At 37.7% G+C, this 26091-nt stretch overlaps 1 protein-coding gene across 1 annotated transcript in view; it reads right to left on the reverse strand.

The window, feature by feature from the left end:
• The window catches only part of fstl5 (follistatin-like 5), an 85573-nt gene extending 60475 nt beyond the window's left edge, over positions 1-25098 (reverse strand). The window contains exons 1-2 of the mRNA XM_025063189.1: positions 24198-25098; positions 550-746 (exon numbers count right to left, since the gene is read on the reverse strand). Of these exons, the coding sequence (XP_024918957.1) occupies positions 550-746; positions 24198-24441 (441 nt within the window). The 5' untranslated portion in view covers positions 24442-25098. The remainder of the gene's footprint in view (positions 1-549; positions 747-24197) is intronic.
• Between the last annotated feature and the right edge of the window lie 993 nt (positions 25099-26091).

The raw sequence follows: 26091 nt of genomic DNA on the forward strand, positions 1-26091 counted from the left end.
ATGATTCTGAGAAAAAAAGAAAAAAAATGCTGCAGGCTGCTTACACTGAATTATTCAAAACTTTCTATATTAAATCAGGCCTTTGCTTCTAGGGAGGATTTATTGTTATGCACTAGATAGCTCGGCTCCCCACTGCAGCCAAAAAGCTCCTTTTTTACAACTGTCCCTCTTGGCAGCACTGGTCAAAGGCTTCGCCCTTCCATGAACAGACGGCTACTTTGACCCACATTGCATTTCAAAGTCTGCACCTAGAGCCATGTACTGTACCTGAGCAACCAGAGGGAAGGGCACGGAGGGAAAAATGGACAAAATTATGGCAGACATCAAAGTGGACAGGTTGAACCACCTGGGCAGGTAGGCTGTTTGTTCATTTAATGTCTACTGTTTTTTATACTAATATCAATAGAGTCGCCAAGTGTTTATAGCATTTATAGTAGCATACCGTTAGCATTGGTTCCCATTAGTAAAATAAATACTTGTTTAAGTTCAGTGTCGACTGATCTTCTATGTCAGGCATGGAGAACAAACATCAGTGTTTGATTTTCTCACCTGTGAGAGTTCACTGGAATCTATCTGGCCATTCATATCTGCATCAAAGCGCTTAAACATAACATCAACCAGATGCCTCCTGGCGGCCATATTGTCCTTATGGACTCCGTGCATCCGAGATCCCATGTATCGTTTCTCGTGCAGATCCAGAGTCTTGGTTTTCAGACGTTGGTAGTCACTTAGTCTGCAGCTATCATCTGGAGTAAACGAAAATGGAAAAAGACAGTTAGATGTGAGAACACAACTAAAAAAACTAACTTCTGTCTGTGGGGGATTTGATTAGAGCAAATCAATAAATGGAAAAATGTACTTCCTGAATATGTTAAGCAGGTCTGTCTGGGCTTTTGTCAAGGGAAGAGGATTAAAAAATGTAAAATTCCTTGAGGCTACCTGCTCTTTTTTAGTTATTGTTGTGATTATAATTTTATTACAAATAAATTCACATGCGAAGTTCCAGCATTGACTGGTGGTGTGAAAGGTGTCGGTGACAGGAGGGTGTTGGGTTATTGGTCGTGCCGTGTTTGTTAGAACATGTGCCTGCCAAAAGGTGTCAGAACCGAGATTGCAAGACTGTTCCCAGAAGCGGCAGATGAAACAATCTCAACAAGATCACAATCGTTACAATGTTCGGCAAAGAGATGTGTATTTTGTGTAAGGTCACAGTAAGATGACGGTCAGTTGCATAGATTGTGAGAATGCAGCAAGTGGTGAATCAGAGTTTACTTTTGCTCTGCATAATGCATTTTCTAGGAAAGATTTGCCTATTGTGCAAATATTTCAATGTTAATATTCATCATTAAAAAAAACAAGTTATACAATATATATATATACAATGTTTTATCAAATTCTTTGGTCAGACAGACCAAAGAATTTGACAAACCTGACCATCAAAGTTGAATCAATGCCATGTTTAAACTGTACTTCAAATTAAACCCAACAATTCCATGAGTGAGACTCTGGAAATAAATCTATTCATGGAAATGCTTTAACATAACAACAAGATGACTTTGTCATTTCAATGGGGAACAACAGGGACAACACTGCAACACAAACCCAGGAAGTAACAGAAAAACAATAGAAAGAGAAACAAAATCATCACACAAATGTGCCCAAAAGTATCCGTGACAGTAACAGAAAACAAGCTGGTGTTGTTTCTAAAATTTCTTTTCGGAGCCTCCAGATCAAAGAATTCAAGCATATAAAAGGTTTGACAGGGAAGAGTCAAGAGAAAGAGAAAAATGATGACAGGAACTACAGGTTCAATCATGTCACGTCTAATTATCAAACTGTTAGAGCTGGGAGTGTGTCTTACAACACGCTGATGCAGCTCAGCTGAGGATAGCACTTTTGTTTTTCGGCAGATGCTTTTCTTACGAATCCTCAAGGAGAACATTAAAATCTCGATAATGTGCCGGACGGTTATAAAGAGAGTGTGATAATTAGACCTGTACACAGCAGTACGTTGGTAAGAGTGAGAGAGACAGAGGTAAAAATGTGGTGTGTTAATGTCTGACTGCAGGCCATTTTTTTACCAGACAATCGTGATTGGGATGCCGTTTTTTTTTTTTTTTTTTTTTTTTTTTTTTAATGTAACTATTGCAGTTTTAAAGGTGTTGGTTAATCAACAAATACAGGAAGCAGGTGGAGTAACTCTGGGGGCTCTCAAAACTGTAACTGCTCCACATTGAAAGCTCTATGAACTACCCTGGTTATGCTGTCAAAGCCTTATATGTAACTTGTAAGGTCCGTCGAATATCTAGTTACGTCGCACAGGAATGGAACCTTTGTATTCAAAAGAAAATGTAAGAATTGTATCTGCAACGGTAACTGTGATAGTACTGATTTAATTAATGCATTTGATAAATATACGTTGTGCTATTAGTCCTGCATGTTAGTTATGTAAATGTGCAAAATACACTGTAATTCATGTGAGCTTCAATGCCATGTTATTGAAGAGTTTTCCTCAGAGGACATGCCTTAGATATTTAGGAGACAAACCCGCTGTTTTCCACTCACAGCTTCTGCTCTGATTTCATTCGGGAGGATGATGTACTCTGTTAGAACGCCAAAAATCTGCACAAACGAGTGAGAAACTTGCTGCAGTGCTGAGTTTTTTTCTGTATTGCACCTGAAGATGAATCAACTCATGAACAGGTGTTCAAGGCTAACGCTCCCTCACAAGCTCTGTGCATCCAGCAGGGTGTGAAGAACAACAAAAACAGTAACGACGCTGTCAGCCTGGTCTTTTCAACAAGCCACTGAAAATTACAAACCAACTGGAAGACGGAGTAGATTTTTAGCTAGTGGCACAGTCGGAGTGACACGTGAAGAAAGGACGTGTGCGAGGGGAGTTGTTGTCTGCTCTGACTGGGCCGCACAGGCAGCTGCTGGGTGAATATTGTGGGACTGGGGCTGCTTTGACGAACGTCAGCGCAGGAGAAGTTGCTTTGGTCACAAATGGCAGAATGAATAAAAGATAAATGGCTGGTAGCACACCCCGAGAGATATGAAGGTCAGAGACGTCAAAGGAACATGCTCTGCCACATGAATGCCCACACCTACGCACACACACACACACATACACACAAACACCCAGGGTGCATCTCTATCCCAACACATACCTTTTATAAATGCAAACAATGCATGTCTGCACAGGAGAAACATAACTATAATCTCTTGCAATTTTTAAATTAATTTTATATAGCAGAAGTTCGAGTAAACTGTGTATTATTTATTACTTTAATTAGAAATGGTCTTACATGTCAATCAATGTGTCGATATTGTCCCCCCCAAAAAATTCATTGATTACTTTTTTTTTTTTGCACAAAGATGCATTAAAGAACACTATGTTGTTTTAAAATTAACAAAAATATTATTTCAAAGCCTTGGGAAATTGTATATGTGTAATAATGCACTCAGCAGTCCCTTAATCTATGCTTAAAAAATACAGCACCTTAAAGTCAGCTCTAGAAGCTGCATTATCTCACAGTAATCTGGTTACTTTTTAGAGAAGTGACAATAGGCCATAGGCTTTAGAGTTGCCTTTTTAAGGCAAATCAAATTTCTTTGACTTAACTTGGATTTTCATGCTTGACAGATTTTTTTCTTTGCCTGGTTTGAGCTGTTACTACTTAATTACCTTAATTACCATTACAGATTTTTTTCTTTGCCTGGTTTGAGCTCTTACAACTTAATTACCACAAGTGCCAAAAACACCACAGCTTACTTGGTTTATTTTCTTCTCATAGTCACTCAAAGTCTGCTCATTTCTATCCCATCCTTATGACAAGACGGTCCTTGTTCACAGCATCCAATTACAAGCACAATCTGAGAAGAGCTGACAGTTTGGAGTTATAAAAAAACATCAACGCTAAGTTTCTAGGATATTTGGGGTTTTTTTTTATACTGTCTTTTAAGATAGAGCGTTCACCTGGAGGATTTGAAATAAAAAGATTTAAAACATTTCACATCAATCTGTCATTGTGGCTTTTACGCCAAAATGTGATGGTAATTTCACAGAGGCAGGAGTTGGAGGTTTTTACCACTGCTCGGTAATGGCACATGAAGGGCAAAGAATTGTGGTTGGGTTTACTGTTGGCTTTACTGTTGGCTTTTGACGACTCAATAACACTCATTGTGACTAATGACTGAGGATTTATTCACGCAGGCAGGCGGACACGTCCCACCATTAAACACCTCTGCATTTATGAAAGGGTTTGGACTGTTTAGAGGTCAGTTTTTGACATGCATAATAAGGTATATTGGAATAAATGGTCGACTCTGTGCTATAATAACATAGGAGCTTTTGCTATTTTAAAGAAAAAGCTAGAATGGATGAGTTTTATGGCTTCCACAGGACACAAATTGCTGACTTTAATCTCCCTTTAGCCTTTTCATAATCTGATTGAATGGCAGCTCATTAGAGTAGGGTTCAATCTTGAAGTCAGTGTTCATATTTCTTTTCAGAGGTGCAGAGTCTGACAAAGAAGGGGAAAAAAGAGAAAAATACCTTATTTTTGAAAGAATTCTGAGAATCACAGTGCAAGTTTCGACAGCATGGGCACATTATGGAGAACAATCAGACAAAGACACTTCAAGGTCAGTCCAACAAGTTCAAATATTCAAGGAACTCCAGGTTTTCTTCAGCTCCATAGTGATTTCTCTTTTCAAACTATTTAGCCTTGATGGTGGTCAGAAATTCTCCGTCAGTGGTTAATAAATCAGTTTAACATCACAGACATTTTGTATGAGGCCGTGTCAAGGAACATGTTTTATTACGGTCCCCAAAAGTCTTTACAAAGCTTCACTTCAATTGGCTCCCAGTCCTGTCTTCCATTTGTGCAGCTGAAGATCACTGATTCAAATTCCTGTCTTTCTGTGTTAAATTTTCAAGTTGTCCCCGTGAGTGTAGATGTTTTCTCCAGACAATTCCCCCCGCAGTCCAAAAACATGCAGAATTAGTCATTGTTAACTCTTTATTGACCATAGGTTTATATATCCCCATCAGAGGTCATGTGAATAGATTCTTCTTGTCATCATTGAGGAACAAGAACAAACATTGGTGAATTATATCCTTTGTGAGAGCAATTAATCCAACGATCAGGCCTTTTTATTCATGAGATGCACGGTTTCAGAAGAACATGCAGTGAAATTAGTGTTTTCAATGATGAGCTCTTGTTAATTGTGAGCCACATTAAGCCCCAGTAAACTTGTGTTTTGGAGTTATCAAAGCAAAAAGAAGAAAGGGAAAGGAGAATATAATGGTTATTGGTTTAATATACAGCATACTGGCTTTAAAAAGGCTTTGATCACGTTGGAGCTGCAGAATACAAAGACCAGGTTCAAGACAGGTACCAAACTGGACCAGAGCAGCTGATACTGGGGTTTTTATTTCTGACCTCTTTCTGACCATTTTTTTTTCTTTATGCTCTGGTAAGTCCTCAAACTATGTTTAGCAGAAATGAGTAAGAAGAAATGTCGCTTGAGAGCTTCTTTAAAACAGGGAAAAGACCTAATAATGAGACAGCAGAAGTCTCCAAAACCACCATCAAAACCACGTGCTGGACCGCAACTCTCACACACACACAGCACATACGGCACATATACTCTGCTGCTGCTCCATGGAAACATTTTCCTGCCTCAAACCCGTCTGTGGTGCAAAAAAGAAAAAAAAAATAGGCTGAAGGCCATTTTCATGCATTCTAAATGCCTACATCACTTCAAGAAAGCATCACACAGACCATTCTGCACTGTCACCAATCTTAACGGTAAAAAGACAGGTAAAGAGGTTTTTCATGTTGAGCTGGAAAATAAGATGTGGGACGTGACATTTCTAGTGCATTTCTGGATTAGTCATTCCCATTCAAAAAAGTGTTACTGCTTGCTTTTATGGCTTTTATTATCTCCTCCACTCACACACAGTGCAAAGGCTTTAGGAACCACACAGAAAACAAAATATGTTTGTACGATTCAAATTACTGAGACCAGAAATATAATGTGTTTTTTTTCTGTTTGTTTTTGTTTGTTTCTTTGTTTTTTTTGTAACGTACTATATTTGTGCTGAGGGTTTAGAGTGCACAAAAAACATCAGCAATCTGTTGACTCATTTACTGCATATTTTCAAACCCCTTTTGGCATCAAATTCTCCAAACAAACCCTCTGCCAGAAGCTTCGTGGCTTCTGTTTCTACGGCCCAGGAGATCCATGCAAGTGTTGCATCACCAAGCATTTGATTGAGTGCTTTAAAAGCACTACACCACCGGACTCTGGAGCAATGCAGTTGTGTTCTCCTGGGTACCAAAGCCTCTCTGGCAGTGTGATGGATGAGTCTGGTTTTGGTGATCGCCAGGAGAGCTGCCTGTGCCAACTCCTACATTTTGTGGAAGACTGATAACAATCTGGGCCCATGTTTCCTGGGACTGGAATATAATATGAATCCAGTTTAGGTGAGGGGTTTTGTTTTGTTTTTTTCTGTGATCATGGCTTTGCTCTGATGCTCACTTTGAAACGCTGAAGTGTGGACCACCATTATCCTGATGAAGCTGAAGTATTTTTAAATAGACTAAAGAAGATTTTCTTCAAAGCCTTCAGGAACCATCTAAGGCTGTGAGCGCCACAAAAGAGACTAGTTAACAATTGCATTTTTATTTACAATCTGACGAAGGTAAAACATGTGTATGTTATAATGTAGATGTCAGAGGTAATTGTTTCTTTGAGTGGTTCTCAAACTGTGGTACACATACCACCAGTGGTACACGAGTGCTCTCTAGTGGTACTTGTGGAAAATTCATATTTTCACATTTACATTTTCAATTGAATAATTCTGAAACATACCATGCACAATTAATACAACATTTAGAAAAAAATGTGTAGCTACTTGTGCGATTATAAAATGGTCTGGTCTCTATTTATTTACTTGTTTTTTTGCTGCAATGCAAGTCTGTTGCTAACGTAAGCACAGGCACCACGGAATCATGGGATCACTTGCAAGTTGAACGTAGAACGAGCAGGGGAATTCTAATGTTGGTCATCATGGTCATCTCAGGTGGTACAGAATATAAAAAGTTTGAGAACCACTGATCTACTGTATACATGTATGTTTACGACGTCCTTAGCCTATCTATACCTACGGCATTTTGTTATGTCGCCATTTATTAAGAAAGTCTCGTTACATCATTCTAACGTACAACATTAAAACTCGGAGCAGACGCCGTCACATGGCGCTATATGCAGAAGACCAAGTTTATACCAAGTTATTGAACTGAAAGCAACTACTATATCTGCCAGGTATGTCTGTCTTCCTTTTCCTGTTGTCTCCTGTGTGGGTTTATCAGTCTCATCACATTCACCTGTGTCTCTGTGATTAGTCTCACTTGTGTCACCTGGTGCTCTGGGTATATATGCCGCTCTCCCTCACTCTGTTCTTGTTGGGTCATTGTATCTGTTCAAGTCTGTTCCTGTGCTCAGAATATGCTTCAACTTCCTAGTTTGTACTTAGTAGTTCAAGCCTCGTCTATTTTATGCCTTGTTTCTGATCTTGTGAAGAAGAGTTTTTGCTGTTTTGGCTTTGCACCTTCAAATAAGCTACCTGCACCAGAAAGAGTCTCTCTAGTACAGCATTTGGGTCCTGCCTGCTTCCTGCCATGTCGTTATCATTAATAGTGAAATATTTGAGTAGACAACAAACTTGGAAGTTTAATCATTTTCAAAAATTAGACCAATCATCTCAACCCTAGATAAAAACCCACACACTGAGAACCCAGTGACCATGCATTTGTTATTAGAACATTTCATTATACAAATGCATATGAAATTAAGTTCCAATAGATTTACTACTGATGTTACAGAGCAACCAAAATAATTACTTCAGGCCTGGTTATAAAATTAAAATTGTGTTTAAACATCTTGCAAATGTTCCCTCAGTGTTGCAGCTCAGTGCCCACATTATTCTTAGGTCCAAGTCTGTTAGAAGAGTGGAACTCATTCATTTAACATTGTTGGTATACATTAGGTCCTCTATACAAGAAAAGAAATGAATGAAAACCTCCATCATGTCCACTGTTGATGGAACAACAGTGAGGGGGAAGTGTGGCCCCTCAGCCTTGTCAACTGGCGCCTTTAAAAGCACTGCTGTTTTATTTATACGCTCCCTAGAATTCACTGGACACCACTCTGCTGAAACTTTCCATCTTAGCTCTCCCTCCGTCTGCCCTCCACCTCCTACAGCGTTCTATCTCCATAATTGAGTGAGTGCATATATCTACACCCACAACACATCACAACTTCAGGTTCCACAAATCAGGGATCAGTGACTGAAGTGTCAGGAGCCACAGTTTGCAATCGTAAAGAGAAGCGTCACTGCAACAACACCTGGCTGAATTTAAAACGTAGGAAGAAGGAAAGCAGACTCTGTCACAGTTTAAGAAGAAGAATGAGTAAAAACACTCAGCAGAGGGTTTCTGTGACTGATACAAAAAAAAAAAAACTGCCTACGATAAAAGTTAGCTTTTGTTATTGTTTTTCTATTGTAATTCATGCTGCCTATAACAAACTAGTGTTTCTAGTGGCTATTAAATTCAAATTTTTATATTATAACTATCTCAGGCTAACTGCTAGGCTAAATAATGGACCTGTAGCCAAAGAAGGTGTTTTTCTTAGGTGTGTGTTTTCTTTCTACTTAGACAAGCAACGTTATTTAACACTCGTAATGGAAAATGTGCCAATCCAGCCTCAACCAGCTGTGCAACGGTCAATGAGTTTTATCTGTTTTTTCAAGCACAGTTCACTGTCTCAATGCCTTCACTTTAAGATCGGACTGATGCACAGGACCCAGAGTTAAAAGCAAGAGGCATTTGCCCTCAATATGCTACCATCACTAGTGACGCTAGTCACTTTTTGCTAAGACTTATTTAATTGCCCAATTGCTTATTGAAACATGGAAAGAAGGAGAAACTTTAAAAAAAGAACACATTTTCAAATGTTATTCATAGCAGCCATTTAATGTTAAAGGACACCAACATCCCTTTAAGGTTTTTTGAAGAAAACTAGAGATAGATGGATGGGCATTGACATTTTACATCTGCATAGCCAAGAGTCATGCATATCACGGTTGTCAGTGAATATTTCATGACAAGCACCTTAATAAAAACCTACTCTAAAGGAATAAAGTCAATGGATTGTTAATTCTAACATTTTCACACATCTATTGTTTTCATCATGTTAAAATATCACTCTAAGTCTGTACACCGGTTTTAGTGGACTTAGTGAACCTAAGAAGTTTTGCGATTAATTTAAAACCTTCTGAGTTAATGTCAGCAGCTAAAGAGATTCCTTTTCTTTTTTTCCCACTCAGTTCTTTATCCTCCCCAGATACTGACTCTATTCTCTTCTTCAGACAGTTCTCCACATCTTAATCTGTGATATCTTACCCTCGATCACTCATTTCTCTCACCTTGAAGCACATTATCATCATCCAGGATTCTCATCCTCAACCTTCCTTTAAAGACGTAACCCATCATCACTTTACTGTTCTCTTCTCTCTTTCTTGGACGGAAGCCTACAGAGGTACCTGAAGGAGCCTTCAATTCTCCTTGTTAAAGAATATTAGCCTCTTTACCATCTGCTGCTTTGCCCCACAGATGAATGACACTGGACCACTTCCACCTGACTTTACTTTTCTATCTTTTGTAAATCCCCCATTAGGGGGAAAATGAAGATGTTTTTAATCTAAATATTGTATTAGATCCTGCTGCTTTGTGGTTTGTGCTTCGATAAGCAATTGTACAACCATGCAGTGCTAAAGTGGAGCAACTTTGTAATAGGTAAACTTGAAAAATATAATAATATAATGTTGAAAGTGTATGTTTTTCTATCAGGTTTGAAAGTTTTGGGGTATGGAATCATTCTCATTCAATCCCAGAACCACAAGAGAGTTAAAAGTCAGAGTGAAAGTCAAACAGAACTTGGACTAAGACAACATGACCACAGAGGTCTGGCTCCATTCTCAAGTATGTGCACAGCCGTGTTCATCACAAAGAGCTCAACTCCTTCCGTGGCAGGTCTCATTGATGGCATGATAGAGGACAGTGACCCAGGGGATAAACACACAAAGGCAGGACATCAAATCAACACGCGGCTGCAGGTCTATATTTGGACTTGAGCAGACAGAGCGGAGAGTGTGTGTATTCTCTGCTGAGCCACAGTGGATGTTGACGGAGTGTGTCTTTACAGTAAACACGGACACATCTCTGAGATATAGAGCCAGTGCATAAAAGATAATGTTGAGGCGACATAAATGTGTTTCCTGTGTGTAACTCCAAAGCTCATGGCCTTCTGTTAAAAATATCCCTGTGCCTGTTTTGTTGATGCTTTTTGACGAGCAGGTGACAAAATTATATTCTGGTAGGCGTATAATAAAACTTAATTTGTTTTCAGCAACGCCTTAAATAAGAAATTGCAACATTTGCATCAGCAGCAACTCACTATCATTTATGAGGAAATGTGCCATAGAAACTCACTATGTCAAATCGGTTAATATGCTACATTATATTTCACTGAGCCAGATGAGTGCAGTCAGCATTTATCCTTAAAAGCTTTTAATATAGAGTAAATCAGAATTTAAAAAAAAGGAAATTGCCCCCACTTGAAATGTATTATATTTTTATAGATGCCAAGATTTACCAGTGGAAGGAAGCCCTAACTAATGGGACAATGTTACTATAAGGATACTAGCTGTGGTCAACCAACAAAGATAAAGAGATGTGGGGGAGTGGCAGGATCAGCCTGCAGAAGAAAACTTTATTGACACTTACATACGAACACATACACACAGTGAAACGTGTCCTCCTCATCTGACCTATTAATCCATTCCTGCAGAGCAGTGATCACCTTCAGAAACCTAAGGAAAGCTAGTGCTTCATCAACACACTACATTCACACTTACATTTACACATACAGAAATATGTTACAAAATGTGCTGTAATTACTGAGTAATGTTACAGCACCTGTCCTTTTATAACATATTTCTTACAAGCGTGTTTTTTTTTTGTACATTGTACATACATTGTTACTTGCCATACTGCCATATGTCCTGTATGTATGGCATATTTGACAATACAGTTGACTTTGATTCAGTTTAGGCAGGTTTTGAACCTGTGATCCTCCGATGAGAACATTATCTTCTATTTATTAAGTAAATAACTGAAGCGTCCTATGGAATTAGTATACTTTATTCTGGTAGGACCATATTCCCTCAGCATTATAAATGACTTGCAATTGCAGCATAAATATACAAGTGCAAAAAAACAGCCTAAAGGTAAAATCAATAAAATATGTATTGTTGTATGACAACTGAGTGAACTTCATATAAAATAAAACAAAATAAAATAAAACCAACCCACAAAAGCTGAAGCAACAAGTCAAGCCCTACAGCTGAGAATGTCGATCCTTCATCCCCGACAGCTGATCTGCTGACTTTTAAGAACTGCTGACATTTACACTGTTCCCTGTTGGATTCTTTGTAATGTGAAAATGTTACTTCCTTTCATTTAGCATATCAGTGTGTGGGAGTTTGTCAGCCAGGGCTATGATGATGTCTCATGAATAAAATTATACTTCACTGGATTTTCTTGCCAGAGTCCGTAGAACTACAGGAATATCGTAAATCCAGGATGATGTTAGAGGCTGAGAATGTAAACACTTCAGTGTCCGATAAAGGAGAGTCATGGTGACTGGCATAAACAGTCTGATTACAATCACAATGGACTCAGAATCTAGCGTTCACTGCTACTCAGGGGTCACCATTAGGTTAAAACAGAAATGTGCAAACTACGGCCCCTGAGCCAGATGCAGCCCACTGAGCTTTCTAATCCGGCCCGCTAAACACTGATACTGAGGTCATAACTGATTTAATTCCTTATTTTTCATGCATTGCAATTAACTGATTTGAATTTCAATTAATGCCCCTAGATGGCAGCATACATCAAGGGGGGCAAATTTTCATTGGAAATTTAGTTTAGGTTATGGTATTATTATTATATTGGTCAAACATTTTACATCAAACCAATACTGAACTGGCCGCTAGTCAAATTTTGAACCTCACCTTGGCCCATGAGCAAAAAGTTTGCCCACCCGTAGGTAAGAACCTATTTCCATATATTTAACCGTAGGCAGGTACCATGAAAATGCTACATCTATGTCTATGTTCTGCCCCAGCCTTCAAAAATGAATACATTCATTTTCTCAAATGTGGACAAAAATGTAATTTTTTTTTTGTATGCTGCCTTTCACACATTTCTTGTTAACTTCTGTAAATCCAGCCAAATGGTGATTTTCACATAGTGTTCAATAATGTGCAGGTGTAGCTAAAACAGACAGGAACATATTGGTCATTTTTCAATCCCCGGTGACCTTGTAAGATACCGTCGATGTTATATCTTTTCATCTCGTCCATGGGAGCGCAGGAACAAACAGTCCGAGGTCAGACGGATCGTAAAACATTTCTTGTGTCTCCAGATTGTACATTTTTCTTGCCGGTGTTTTGTCAGGAATCAGAGTGTTTTCTGATGTATGGTGTAATCTGCCATATTGGCAGCTGGTTCAGTCATTGCTTTGTTTGACAGACTCTCATTCAAACCGAGAGAGTGAGAGCGAGAAAAACAGTCGGCTCACATTTAAATCAAAATCAGACCTTGATGTGCCACTGTGGTGTACGTGATAAACAGAATTAATATTCAGTTCCGTTCACTGACACTAATGCTGCTGTTTGTCATTTTTAGAGAGAATAGAAAACAGACAATTATTGATTTATCTCACTAGACCCAAAATAAAGGAATATTTAAAATTTACTTTGAGACTTTCTAATGTGCGCCCATGCTAGCTTTTTCTCCTTGTGACACTTTAAAGCTTCTTACAGAATCTAGTAAAGATTTATATTTTTAATAAAAAAAAGCTAAAAGTCCTCTAATGCATTAAAGTGACTGTAAATTACCTGCTATGACCTCCACACTTGAGGGCCAGAGAGAAGAGTTTGTTGACAACCGTATTAAAATTATGCTCAATAACAGAAGGTCTTGAGCAGATATTTTTTTTTATAGTGCCGATGTTGGTGAGGTCACTGGAGACGGTACACCTCCATTGATTTACTGTCAGATGTCAGAGTGCTTACGTACTTTTTTTCCCCTTCCTAATATGAAACAATCATGTGCAACAAAACAAAATGTTATGTGTTTTGGAGATTTAACAACAATTTGGATAAAAACAGGTTTTAGTGGCAACAAGCTAAACTTAATATAAGTGGTGTAACAAGAACTGACAACGTGTATGTAGATAACATTTTATGGTACATACCTAGACATAAAGCACAGCTGTTAAATGTATATGTTTGATACGTTTTTGTGTTTGATGGAAATATTAATATAGATACATATATGACTTTAGGTTCATTGTGTCGGTGTAGTTCAGTCATTTTTGTGCGTCTGGACTTGACAGTCAGGGGTCTACATAGAGTCTGGAGTTGGTGTCAAACTTTCATTGATGCAGATTGTCCTCAAATCTGCAGTCCACAGTCCATCACAGTCTATTTGACGACAGTGTCCAATAGCTTGTCAGCTGTAGACTTATTTACTGCCCACAGTGATGGTGGTGTGATGCAAGAAGGGCATCTGACCCAAAGTTGAAGCCTCCACAAATGCATGCTGGGAGTTGAAATGGTATTTCGAGATTTTAAGCTTGTGGTACATACTGTACATGGTGGTTTGGAGGTGTAGTGTAAAAAAAATGCAACAAAATATAGTATAATAAGTACTTTTTAAAGTGCTAAATACAGTGGAGATAAACTTGATGTCAATCCTGCCACATGTATATACGCAGTACTGAAATGGTCTTGTTGTATCTCACATTCAGCAAATTATAAAACATAAGAAAAGAAAAAATGGAACAAAACAGGAACAAGGACAAAAAAAGACAATCATGTAAAAACCAAATGGAGAGGAACAAATATTAACTGTAAAATAACAACAGTAGTGTTTGCACGTGCATTTTGTGTAGTATTTGTTTAATTTTGGTTGAGATTTATCAATTATTATTCATTACACTATTATTATACAGGTAATTGAGGGGCTTTGTTAGCAAATACAAACACATGTGGTAATAAATCCCACAGGATTTGAAATTTTGAACATATGTGGTAAATCCGTTCAAAACTTAAATGTTACCAATTTGTGTCTATTTATCACTCCTACCTTAATGGAATATTACTGTCAGATAGACACAACAGACACAGACTGTGTTGACTGTGATCTCTGCACTAATTCCGACCTTCCAGTGTCTCAGTGTAATATATGACTTTAATTATGCCACTCCTTCTTGTTTCACTTTCTCCATAAACAAGAAATGAATTTTATATCGCATCATACTTTGCCCTAAAATACCACAAATGTATCACATTCCTGGCCCGGGGCGTTGTACTTATATTGTTTTAGACAAAAAATGAAGCCAATTCACTTTGATATTGGAAACCTCCCACAAAGCTCTAACTCAGTCATCATTTTCCCCCTTCACACTCTGCTTTTATCTCTCCATCCATGACTTACTCACAAACTCACCGCTGCAAGCTATGTTGGCAAAGGTTTTTCACTTTTATTTCAGCAAATTGTTCAAAGGGAGAATATCCAGAAAGCAGAAGGTGGGTGGAAAACAACACAGAGAGGCATCGAGAAGAACCAGAGTGAACACATGAAAACTTTTCAGAATAATGGCCTTCACAGCAGAGGTGCTGTTTTACTATAAGCTCGACAGAAATGTAACAAAATGTAATATTTTCACGACTGTTGAAATGAACCAGTTTGTCTTGTTACTGGATTTGGAAAGTTAATCCACTGTGCATCTACGTATAACTGCTCTAGTATGCTTAATGGTGAAAGTTAATCCACTGTGCATCTACGTATGCTCTAGTATGCTTAATGGTTTCCTGCTGTTGATGTACACATACATGGAATGTTTAAATACAAGAAGGGAATACAGAATAGTTGAAATGAATACAAGTATAAACTTAATTCTAATGTTTTTTGTATATAATATCTAAAATGTTCTGTGAAAGTGAACGCGGCTGTATTTTTGTATCAAAGACGAGCTTGTTGACCTTTATGTCAATGCAGTGCTGTGTTTATGTAATATTAATGATTACGTTTTGGTTTTCTTTCAACAAATTCATTTAAAAAACAACCTTTGACTGTCGTTACTACATTATTTATTTCATATGTTCACTTTAATTTTTAATTATAAATTGAGCTGAGAAAAGTTGGATGGATGGATGGATGGATGGTGCTGCATTTTTTCATGATGTTTTTATTTATTTATGTAATCGTGCATGTAGTGTTTAATTTAAGTCCACCTGGTTCTTGTTCTTGGAGAATTCATTTGAAAACATTTTTACACTAAAAGTGTTAAATATTACTTTTTATTTGGAGCTCATTATTCAATTTAAATTTTGAAGTAAATTAATGTATTGCTTATGTAAATACATAAAAAAAAAGAAAACTTCACAAAGTTCCACTCAAATTATTTGTTACCATCCAACAGTGATAACAGAGCTCAGTCGTCAAACGAATATATGTACATTCTTAATAATGAAGCAGATGGTGTTTACTGAGCTTAGAAATAGGATGAATCAATCCCCGGTTGTCTAGACTCTGCACAGCTGGTGGAAATTCACATGAATAACAAAATGTGTAGGAGGCTGAGAAATTATAAATGCACATTTAGATTCTTTAAAAAAGCATTTTTGACTTGTCGTGACTGAAGCGGTAGACAAATGAATCATCATTTTATTTTATTCCTGTTAAAAAATACCTGTTTCTAAAATTGTAATAAGAACTACTAACTAAGTTAAAAGTGGCCATACAAAACTGCTGCTACAATATCAGTATGATGCTAACTGACGCAAATTATTATTTAATGATGGAGTTGTAATGTTCACAAGGCAAATGTCAATTAAAAAAAATTAAGAGAACGTCTGAATGCCAATATTTTAATAGTCCGAAATATATCACAAAACTCATCTACACACACACACACACGCTCATCACAAAACTCATCTACACACACACACGCTAATTTATTATGATTATGTGTGAAGACTTCACACTTCATCAATTCAAAATTGTCTTATCAAATGCATAACTACTCTCAACGTAAAAGCAGAGTTTGCAGTCCATACTGCTGCCGCTGCTGCAGAGGCGGAGGGGAAAAAGGATAAAAAAATAAATCCAGTAAAGCCCGTCATGTTTCAAGGTTAGAAGGACTAAACGTACGCTCAAGTAAGAGAATCAAAAAAACTCCTGTTCCCTTCCTGCCTTTCTTTCTGTCTCAAGGTATTTAACAAATCAAATAATAACTATATGTTTGGAAAAATACATTAGGCGTTGTTAATGTGTGGGCTGCTGGAGATGATCTTAAACCTTTTGCGAAGCAGCTGTTCATTTATTCACTGTATTTTCCACGAAAATACTTATCCTAAAGCTGCAGCACATACATTTCCATTATCGTTTTTAAAGTTCTAAAGACGATGAATAGAAGTTTAAAGTCGCCGAAGTGAGTTCTTGCATCTAATTACTTCTGCCTTTGAGATAACAGTCGTCCCATATAAATAATGTTAAAGGATCATAATTTACTGTTTCTAGTGGAGGTACGTGGCCTGTAGCTAATGCTCTTATGACAGGAGCTGTCATATAAAAGGGTGACCAATGACCTAGCCTCTAATTCAGGTGCATGATGGGGGCTTTGGTGTTTTGACACTTTGACAGGAGTCAGGGATGTGAATAAACAGAGCAGACCTGCAGACGTTCATGTAAGACAAGGGTAACTGCTCAGGCTTGTCAAACACAGCTCCAGACCACGTCCTTCAGTAAATATTAACTGTCCCCATCAAAGTGACTTTCACCTTTATTAGAGCCTGTACTTTGAATCAAAATACGTGTCACTTAGGTTGTCAGTGCAAAGCATTGTTTTGCACTTTTTTAGGCCCTGGATGAACAAAAACTCACCAAATTATTTTCAAACAATAAATATTTCTAGTCTCATACTGGCTTCACCAGTGACGTTTAAAAAAAAGAAAACTCATCAGTGACTCCTGAAGGCACAAAAACCATTAGTAGCAAGTGAACTAATTTTGGGAGGCCTGTAGATTAGGGTCAAAATGAGTAAAACCCCTCGCTGAACCAAATTGAATTTGTATTAGAACTGACTATATTTGGTATTTTGCCTCTAAGCCTTTGCTTTTCCTCGGAACAATAAGAGCTACTCCTGCAAACCTGAGCCAAAGAGAGTGATGAGACAATTGTGTCCTTAAATTTCCTGTGTCATATCAGCCTTCAACAAATTCACCAATGCTGGTGCCTGCAGTGATGTCACACATCTACTCTGTTTTCCATGTGCATCAGTCTTCATTTGGCTTTAATAGGGTGGGCTAACGGTGCAGAGTGTGATGTGACTCTCATTAGTGGATTCTTGTGTCAGAAGGAAAAGTCAATATAACAAAAGTGACATTACCTTCTTCTTTTCCTCATTCTAGTGCTCTACGTAGACCGTGTGCTGCTTTTCAGAGATTATTTCTAACTCATGCTTCCACAACATTAATGTGTCTGCTAGAAAATGTCATTTGGAGTTGTGCTGTACAATGTGACTAACTTGCTAACAGCTAACATGGCAAACAGTTTTTTTATCCTTAAAAGGACAAAAAAATGCAGACTTGTTTTTATAGTTGTGACAAGAAATGACTTCATACTGTTTGTCTCTGTCTAAAAATTATCTGACCTGCAAAATGTTTAATCAACACATCATTTGTTATACAAATGTCAGAGTACATAGCGACTCAATTCCTTCAGGTGACAATAGCTTGGATGTCCTTGCAAACCTAATGATCCACACGTCTGGATTTTAATGAGGAGCTTGTACTTTGGCACCGCTGTCGATGTAAACACTTCTCGGACACAGATTGCACAATCAATGCTGAGTAGGGAAATTGTTTTTTAACAACGGTAATGATAGTTTGGATCATTTTCAAGACAAAGTGATCAAGCATTGCTATCACATGTACCAGTAAAAGTTTGTTTTCTTTCACCCTGACTGGTAAAAGACATTCAAAACTGTTTTCCATCCAAAGGACGGACCTGCAGCACTGATTGTTTTACATGGTCACGTTCAGATTTCATTTAGTTCTCAAAATTAGACTATCTATTTTTACGAGGGCATCAAAAGCTCCCATTCAATTTAGAAGATAATTTTTAGATATTTCAAGGGCATCTTAGTCTAATGTTTGACACTGGACTATTGGTGTCACGGTGTCATTTATAAAAAGTGAGATGGCGCACTAGAGGTTCTGAGGTTCCTTATTGTACACAGGCTTATCTCAGTGATCTCAGCGGAGAGAGCCGCTCTCCAGTGGGAGCCGAGCAGACACGTTGTTAAGGTAGAAGGTCTCTGGAGGCCCAGAGCTACGATGCTTCATGATCATGTTTTTCTTGGAGAGGCCCAGGAGAACTGTGCACAAAGAGTTTGCTGAAGTGAATTTCCAGGAAAACAGGCAGACAACAGAAGAACTTTGGTTCAGTGAACCTTCCTGCTTTGGGTACAATCTGATACCAGATACGTATCAATAGTTGGCTTAGTGTTATTAAAAAATATCTCAAGTGTGAATGGGAAATAAAGAATAACATCATAACCTTGAAACCTAGGTTTTAATTTGTAAATCATTTTACCAAAATAATATGACTTGTATTTGTTTTGTTTTTTTATCTATTTTTTTTAAATCTATTTCTAAAGAGATGATGGAAGTTGTAATTTAAAGTCAGGCTTTAAAATATCATACAGAAATTATCAACGTATTGTAATATATCTAATCAGCCAACCATACGCAGAATGATTAAATCATATAAAATATCACACAAAAACAATTTTAAATAAATATATGTGGCATAAATGCAGACTCAATAATACAAATGCTGTTGAAACCAACTGTTTGGATGAAACAAACAGTTCATATTTTATATTTTCACCCTCACTGATGAAATGGTTTTAACATCATTTTGCAGGAAAATGGTTCATGTCAAACTCAATGGCTGATTAATCTTAAACATTTTAGGGAAATTCTCCGGAACACATTAGCCTCTGACATAGAAGTATTGATCGCTGATGTAATTAAAAGTTGGTCTTCGAGTATTTGTCTTGCTGTTTAGACTCACTTAACTAAACTATCTAATTTGTTCACTTGAAAAATACCATCTAAACCTTTCTCCTTAACCATATCTTCAAACTGCTCAGCTTTAGGTTTATTCTGTTATGATTATTTCAATAAAATCCATCTAAGCTTGCTAAACTCTGCTAGGTACAGGGGATTCTCTAGTCTGTGGGACTACATCATGGTTTATTCAACTCCACATTCACTCCACTATTCACAACCACATTCACTATCTGTCTTACACCTTCTCCCCAAACTCATACATATTACAGATAGATGGATGGATGGATAGATGGATAGATAGATAGATAGATAGATAGATAGATAGATAGATAGATAGATAGATAGATAGTAATTGCAGCTGTAGTACTAGTATTAGTAGTAGATATTGTTGTTGTGTGAATATGTGGGGAAAAAATGATCCACATTTAAATGTTTTTTTAAATCAGTCTCTGCCGGGTAATAAGATACACAAACACACAAAAGAATACTTGCTTCATGAGTCATACCTTTGCCCTGATTGTCTCTTAATTCGGCCACCAACTCGCTGCAGAGACTGTTGAATTCCTGAACACATTGCCCTAAGCGGAATGAACAGACTTTCTTGCACCACTTCATTTTTAATCAAATCCGTCCAGCTTTTTTTGTGCAGAGCAAAAAGAAAATTAGGGTCATGGGCTTTTTCCCCGGTGCTAATGAGAAGCTTCAATCAACACATGGCTGTCATTTTTTATCCTGTCTTCCACAGCACACACAGGGCACAGAAAAGGACTGGCTAATATGTTCTGTCTATTTTCCACACTAGACCAACCAACTGAGAGCAGAACCAATAGAAAGACTCGTCATCTGTGCAGACGCTCATCAAACATATCCACTTTTAATTTAAATAACTGCTCAATGTGATTAATTATCTGTCTGTCAAATGCACGTAAAGCGGAGTTTCGGTTGTGTTGCCGAGGCATCAACTAGAGAGACATATTTGAAGAAAATTAGAAACCACTTATAACAGTTAAGTAGAAAATAATGTCAACCATATTATCAATTAATACCTCAAACTTATTGTTACTACATATATAATAAAATTACAATTGTAAAGAATGAATAACCAGATTAAAATAAAAAGCTTACAGACGATCAGTGCAACACTGATGGTGAAGCTCCTCAGAATTCAAAATCCGATTGTAGCCCTGAATAATTCAAATTAGTTTTTTGCACCGATTGTTTGATCAGCGAATGAATGTGCAAAATAAATAAGACATACCAGCATTGACGTGTTGTTTGCAGTTTTATTAGCTCCTGTATTTCTAACAACAAACAAGTGTGAGCCAATTTGTGGCAGTCAGCAGAGCGATAGCACAGAGCTGGTGTGTCATCCATTCTGCAATGACAGTTCATTTATGGCATTTTGTTGTGAATTTAACAGCCTGTGGTCGTATATCCTCAGTTTAATGGACAGAAAGACAACCTTATGCTGCTGTAATGATAGTTTTACCAGGCAGCACTGTAGGCAACATTTGACTTAGTTTTAATCCACATCCACATGGAAAAAAAAAACATCAGACAACTTGTGCATGTGTTATTAAGATACAAATATATATATTAAATGAGCAGTCAGATAGTCAGATTTACTAACTTACTAGTATTTAGTATCATATGTATTGTTTCACATTCAGTCAGAAGAAGGTTCACACTGAAGAATATATATGGTTCAATAACCAAATGTCTCCCTTCAAAGCCATAAAGGTCATTATATTATTAAACAAATTGTGCTGTGCTACGGTTCATTAAATTGCTAATTCCTTATAGTAAGAAGGATAATTATTCTGACCTTGACCATTTTAAGTAATACTCCGAATGATGGAATCAAACATGGTGGAAATAAATATTAACTGAAATAAATATTAACTGTGCTGCACAGATAAAATGTGAATATAGCACAGAGAAAAAATAAATAAATAAATTGAAGAAATTGTTAAAAAAATACCGTCTTCAATGATAGGTTCATACACAGGGATGCAGAGATATTATTATTATTATTATTATTATTATTATTATTATTATTATTATTATTATTATTATTATTATTATTATTATTATTATTATTATGCAATGAAACACTGAATCTTTAACTTCTTTGGTAAATTAAAAGCATCACCTTGAAGACCAACAATCAAGAGACACATTCATCTTCCCAGCGAGGGCACATTCTACTCTGCCGACTAACTAATCTACTAACATCAAGATGCAGTTATAAGCTCGGTTCCATTTTGTCAATTATCTCTTCCCTTTTAAAGCTGCAACAAAGACCACACTAACTGCAGCTGAACAACTTTACACATTTCACACAGAATACACTAAACCTGTAAAGTTGAATAAAAACACCTGAGCTAATGGCCCTTAGCAAAGATTACTAATCACTTCAACAGGCCCTTGTGCTCCTCCTCCTGCTGCTCTCGTCCAATGTGAAATTGATTACACATCAGTCAGAGAAAAAAGAAAAATGGAGCTGATACCAGGGATGGAATGAGATGGAAAATATCTCCACCTTTTTTTTAATCCTGCTTTGGCTGCTGTTGATATTGATTGCCTGATGCTGGTCAAAGATTCCACTCTCCACTGCGGGTGGATGCTGATTTGGTTGCAGAACGGGTGTCAGTGCAGGACATGACACATGAGAGAGGCTGAGCCCAACTGTCACCCACCACAGATGTATCATTGATCTTGATGCTTTGCTGTGATTGTAATGGAACAGATGCTGAGATTGGCCACATTGACCTGCCAACGTAGTAATGTACTGACCGGCGTATTAATGTAGTAGAGTCTCCAAACTCAGACGGAGTTGAAGTTTTGCATTTGTTATAAAGTCATAAGATGACAATATATACAGTAATTAAAGCATTTGCAAGATTATATTTCATCAAGTCTTGGTACAATTGTTCTGTCAAAGTGCTACAAGGAGGCAACACATTGTGTTTCTATGTAACAAAGAGGATAGTGAAGGGATTTCTGTGTTTTTACACATATTTAACCAAGTAATATAATGTCTGTTTAAAGATTTAAATTTATCTTTAGTCTGACAATGTTTTAGTCTGACTACACAGACTGCGACATCCAGCTGTCCTGGTTTTTATGCTTTAGTTATTTTTATTATTATTTCTGGTTTTCTTTCAGTTGCTCCACTCTCTGCCTTGTGTCCACACCTGCTCCAATCACCTGTGTTTTCCCTCCACTGTGATCACCTAACGATCTCAAGCTGTGACTTGTTAACTCCTCCCCTGTATATATACGCCCTACTCTGATGGGGACTCTTTTGCTGCCAGTGTCTGAGCCTGGCTGTGTCTGAACCAACCTCTGACTGTGATGTTTTTAGACTTTGTCTGTGTGCCTTAGCTTAGCTGTTATGTACTTTAGCCATGTGTGTTTTCATCTGTACCTGTTTGAGCTCTGTCTGAGCCTCGTACCTTTGACTTCTTATTGAAGACTGTCTTCTCAACACTATGTTCTCCCTTTGATTTTCTCAACCGGCCTTGTTAAAACCTAACCTTCTGTGTGACATGCCGGCTTCTCCAAATAAGTCATCACAATTATATTTATTAAGAAATTACAAATGTATAATTGTAAGATTAGAGGTTAATCATGTGTTGAAATCACTTTCTCCTGAAATAAGTCTTTGCCCTTGCAAAAAAAAAATAGTGGTTCTGTTATCAACTTTTTATTAATTAACACCCTCCATTAGTGTGTCAGCGTGGTGTTGGTCTGGACCATGTTGAAGATATTTCATATATATATGTCACTGAATTACTATCATATTTTTTTAATTTTGAGGCTTGTAATAGTTTAACTGCAAATTTTAACAAAACAAAGAAAACACACAAGCATTATTTCTGTGCATATTTTGGCAGAACAAAATTGGTGGACAGAGAATAAGAATAATCACAGTGTTTACAAGATCAGTGGTAGAGAACAGGTCAGTTTATCTTGCGAAATAAGAGGAGCATGAACAGCACTACTACCTATTCCTACAGCACCTGTTTAACAGGTAACACTTTTTTTTATAAAGGTCTGATTTATGGTGTTAAAGTGGTGTCTATGATACTGTAAAATTGTTGGAAACTGGTTAGATTTTATATTGTCTTCAGTATCACACTAATTGATGAACGTTGTGTCAAATGAACTTGAACCTTGTCATGAAGTGTCAGGCTATAAAATCGAGCATGCATTAACTTCAGAATTGTAATTTTCTTTACTCAGATCGTTAGCCTCATTATGACTCTGCCTTCCATGTCTTCTCAGTGTGACGCTTGGATTAACCAACACCACTATTACACTAATGCTACTATAAATGGACATGCTGTTCCCAAAAAAATATGAATTTCTACAGAACACAGATTAGGGTTAATATGAATCTTAAATACTAATGATTTACTGTAAGTAGATCTGCCAATGAAGAAAGTGAACAGTTTAGCGCCTGCTTAGAATAGTGATTCCCAAGGTACGGCGCAGGCAACCCTGGGGGTGTGGGAACTGCCATTAGGGGGTGCACAAGATAAAACTTGGATAGTTGATGGCAGTTTAGAGAAAATCGTACCACTTATGGAATCAAAATACAGGTTTTAATGGAAAATTAAGGGTACTTTGCAAAGTAGAGGCAAGGTAGGGTGGTTTTCTCTAAGCTAACAGCTCCTTTAAAAGGTGAATCTGTTTCCTGTAGTTCACGGAAAGGACCTCAGTTGAATCACTCTACATTTCCATTACCTTGGAGCCCTAAGGTCATATTTGCCTTGTGAAGATAATAGTAGGTTGAGACTGACAAATTTGGCTAAAAGCATATTTGAAAGTGGAACAGATCAGAGATGTACAGTATCCAATGATTCATGCACAGACTGCATTAGCAGAAGGTCAGAGAAGTGCTTACCTTTGTAGAAGCACTCCTCATGGTGCATAATGGTGATCTTGTGTCCAGTGAGGCAGGAGGCCCGGTGGAGCTCGCAGTGATTCTGGTACAGCTTCCCATCTGAGCCGCATATAGGTTTATAGTGTGGTTTACACTGGTCCAAACACTTGCATTCTCCTTGGCCGTTCTCGTAGTTGGCGACGCAGTGGCGCCCCAAGCCACAGTACTTGTGTTCACACGGCCCTGGATAGATGCTATGTGTCATAAAACCTGCAAAAAAAACCAAACAGAAGGTACAACAAGGTTGGTGATGAATGTGGGTATCTGTCGACACAGACAGAGTCTCAATCACCTCAACACCTCAGGGGAACTCCATCAATGTTAGATTGCGTTTTGCCTCGATGAAAAAGTGTCTGTCAAACCAGTTATGCAGTAGAACTTCCACAGCCAAAACAGGATATTAAATTTGTTTATATTATGGAATGCTGAGGTATGCCATCAATGAAGAACAGAACTTTATATAATTAGTCGTTTTAGGCAACGCCTAATTAAATTATTATAAAAAGCAGAATTTGACATTTCGGTGGAACTTAATTAAGCATATGTAATGGTAATTCAGATATTACAAAGTTAGCTCTGCTACGGTATTTGGGATCTTGAGACAATGAATCATGTATTTTGGATCCCGAGCATAAGTTAGACTCTTCTGATGTTTTTATGTCCTAGATTATGATGCTACCACCATGGTAACGTTCTACCAGTCACCATTAGTTGTTGGTCAGTTTATATGGTCTTACCACAGTTAGTTAACCAGACCTTTGTTAGTCTTTGTTTAACTTTGTTAATTGGATACAAATGGTTGTTTAATGGATACTTTGTAAAGCTTTACATTGTCTCGTTTGTTTTATAGTGATGTCTTTAATTGTTGTCTGCCCGTGTACCTGAATGGAACCTAGAATAGAATCAAAATGTTGGCTTTGAAAGCATCAGATTTTGACTGATGACTGACAGGTTTTATATCTTTCTATCACAGGGGCTCCACTTTTATCTTGGCTCTATTTTCTGCTTACGTCCCGTTCACACTTAGCCCGCGTGCTCCGTTTGAACGCCACACAATAAATATTGGCTGAAGCACATAGTGCTTTGTGGCATTAATTACAATGTATTATGCATTTGCCAGCTTGAGTTTTGGAAAGTAAGATAAACAATCGTTGTGCACAAGCTTGAGTAGATGGAAATGCATTCAAGACACACTCAGTATCAGTATCAGTCTGTGCTAAAAAACAAATTTGGCAAAAGTAAAGCCCTTAAGCCGTTGGATTTAAAGCTTCCCGCTCGTCCCTTAGAATTTCTTTGTTACGACATCCTTGTTTCACACCTGACAGCAGTGTATCCTTCCTTTTAAAAGCTGGAGTGAATATTAAAAGCTGCAGTTTAGCTATCAGATGTCACAGTAAACAGGCCGACATAAAATAGTAATCCTCCTTCTCACGGGCGCCGTGTTATCCTCTAACCTCGCAGAGGATTTAGACGAGACACCAGCGTGTACACTGTGACCCGAATAGAGACAGTCAATTTGTGAGTTTATTAATTCCCTGCGGTTCGGCCGGCATAATGATTATTCAGTGAATTTATGTCTGGCAGCCTGGCATCTTTAGCCACAAGCAGGGTCAGCGAAGGGCGCTCTCATTTGTTATCAGTATGCACATCCAACAGCCTGGTCATCAGTTGACATCAGAGACAAATGAGGAATTGTTCACAGCCTCTCATTCATCCATGACCTGTTATTCCTTCAGAGCCTGGACAGAAATACACGATGCCTCATATTATATGTGAACCACATCATTTGATGTGAGGGTTTACAGCAGTAGTCTGTTCACTTTAAACACACAGATCATGACGATAAGAACTCAGA

This window comes from Cynoglossus semilaevis, chromosome 15 (assembly GCF_000523025.1).
Source record: "Cynoglossus semilaevis isolate Cse_v1.0 chromosome 15, Cse_v1.0, whole genome shotgun sequence".
In the NCBI taxonomy this organism is placed as follows: domain Eukaryota; kingdom Metazoa; phylum Chordata; class Actinopteri; order Pleuronectiformes; family Cynoglossidae; genus Cynoglossus; species Cynoglossus semilaevis.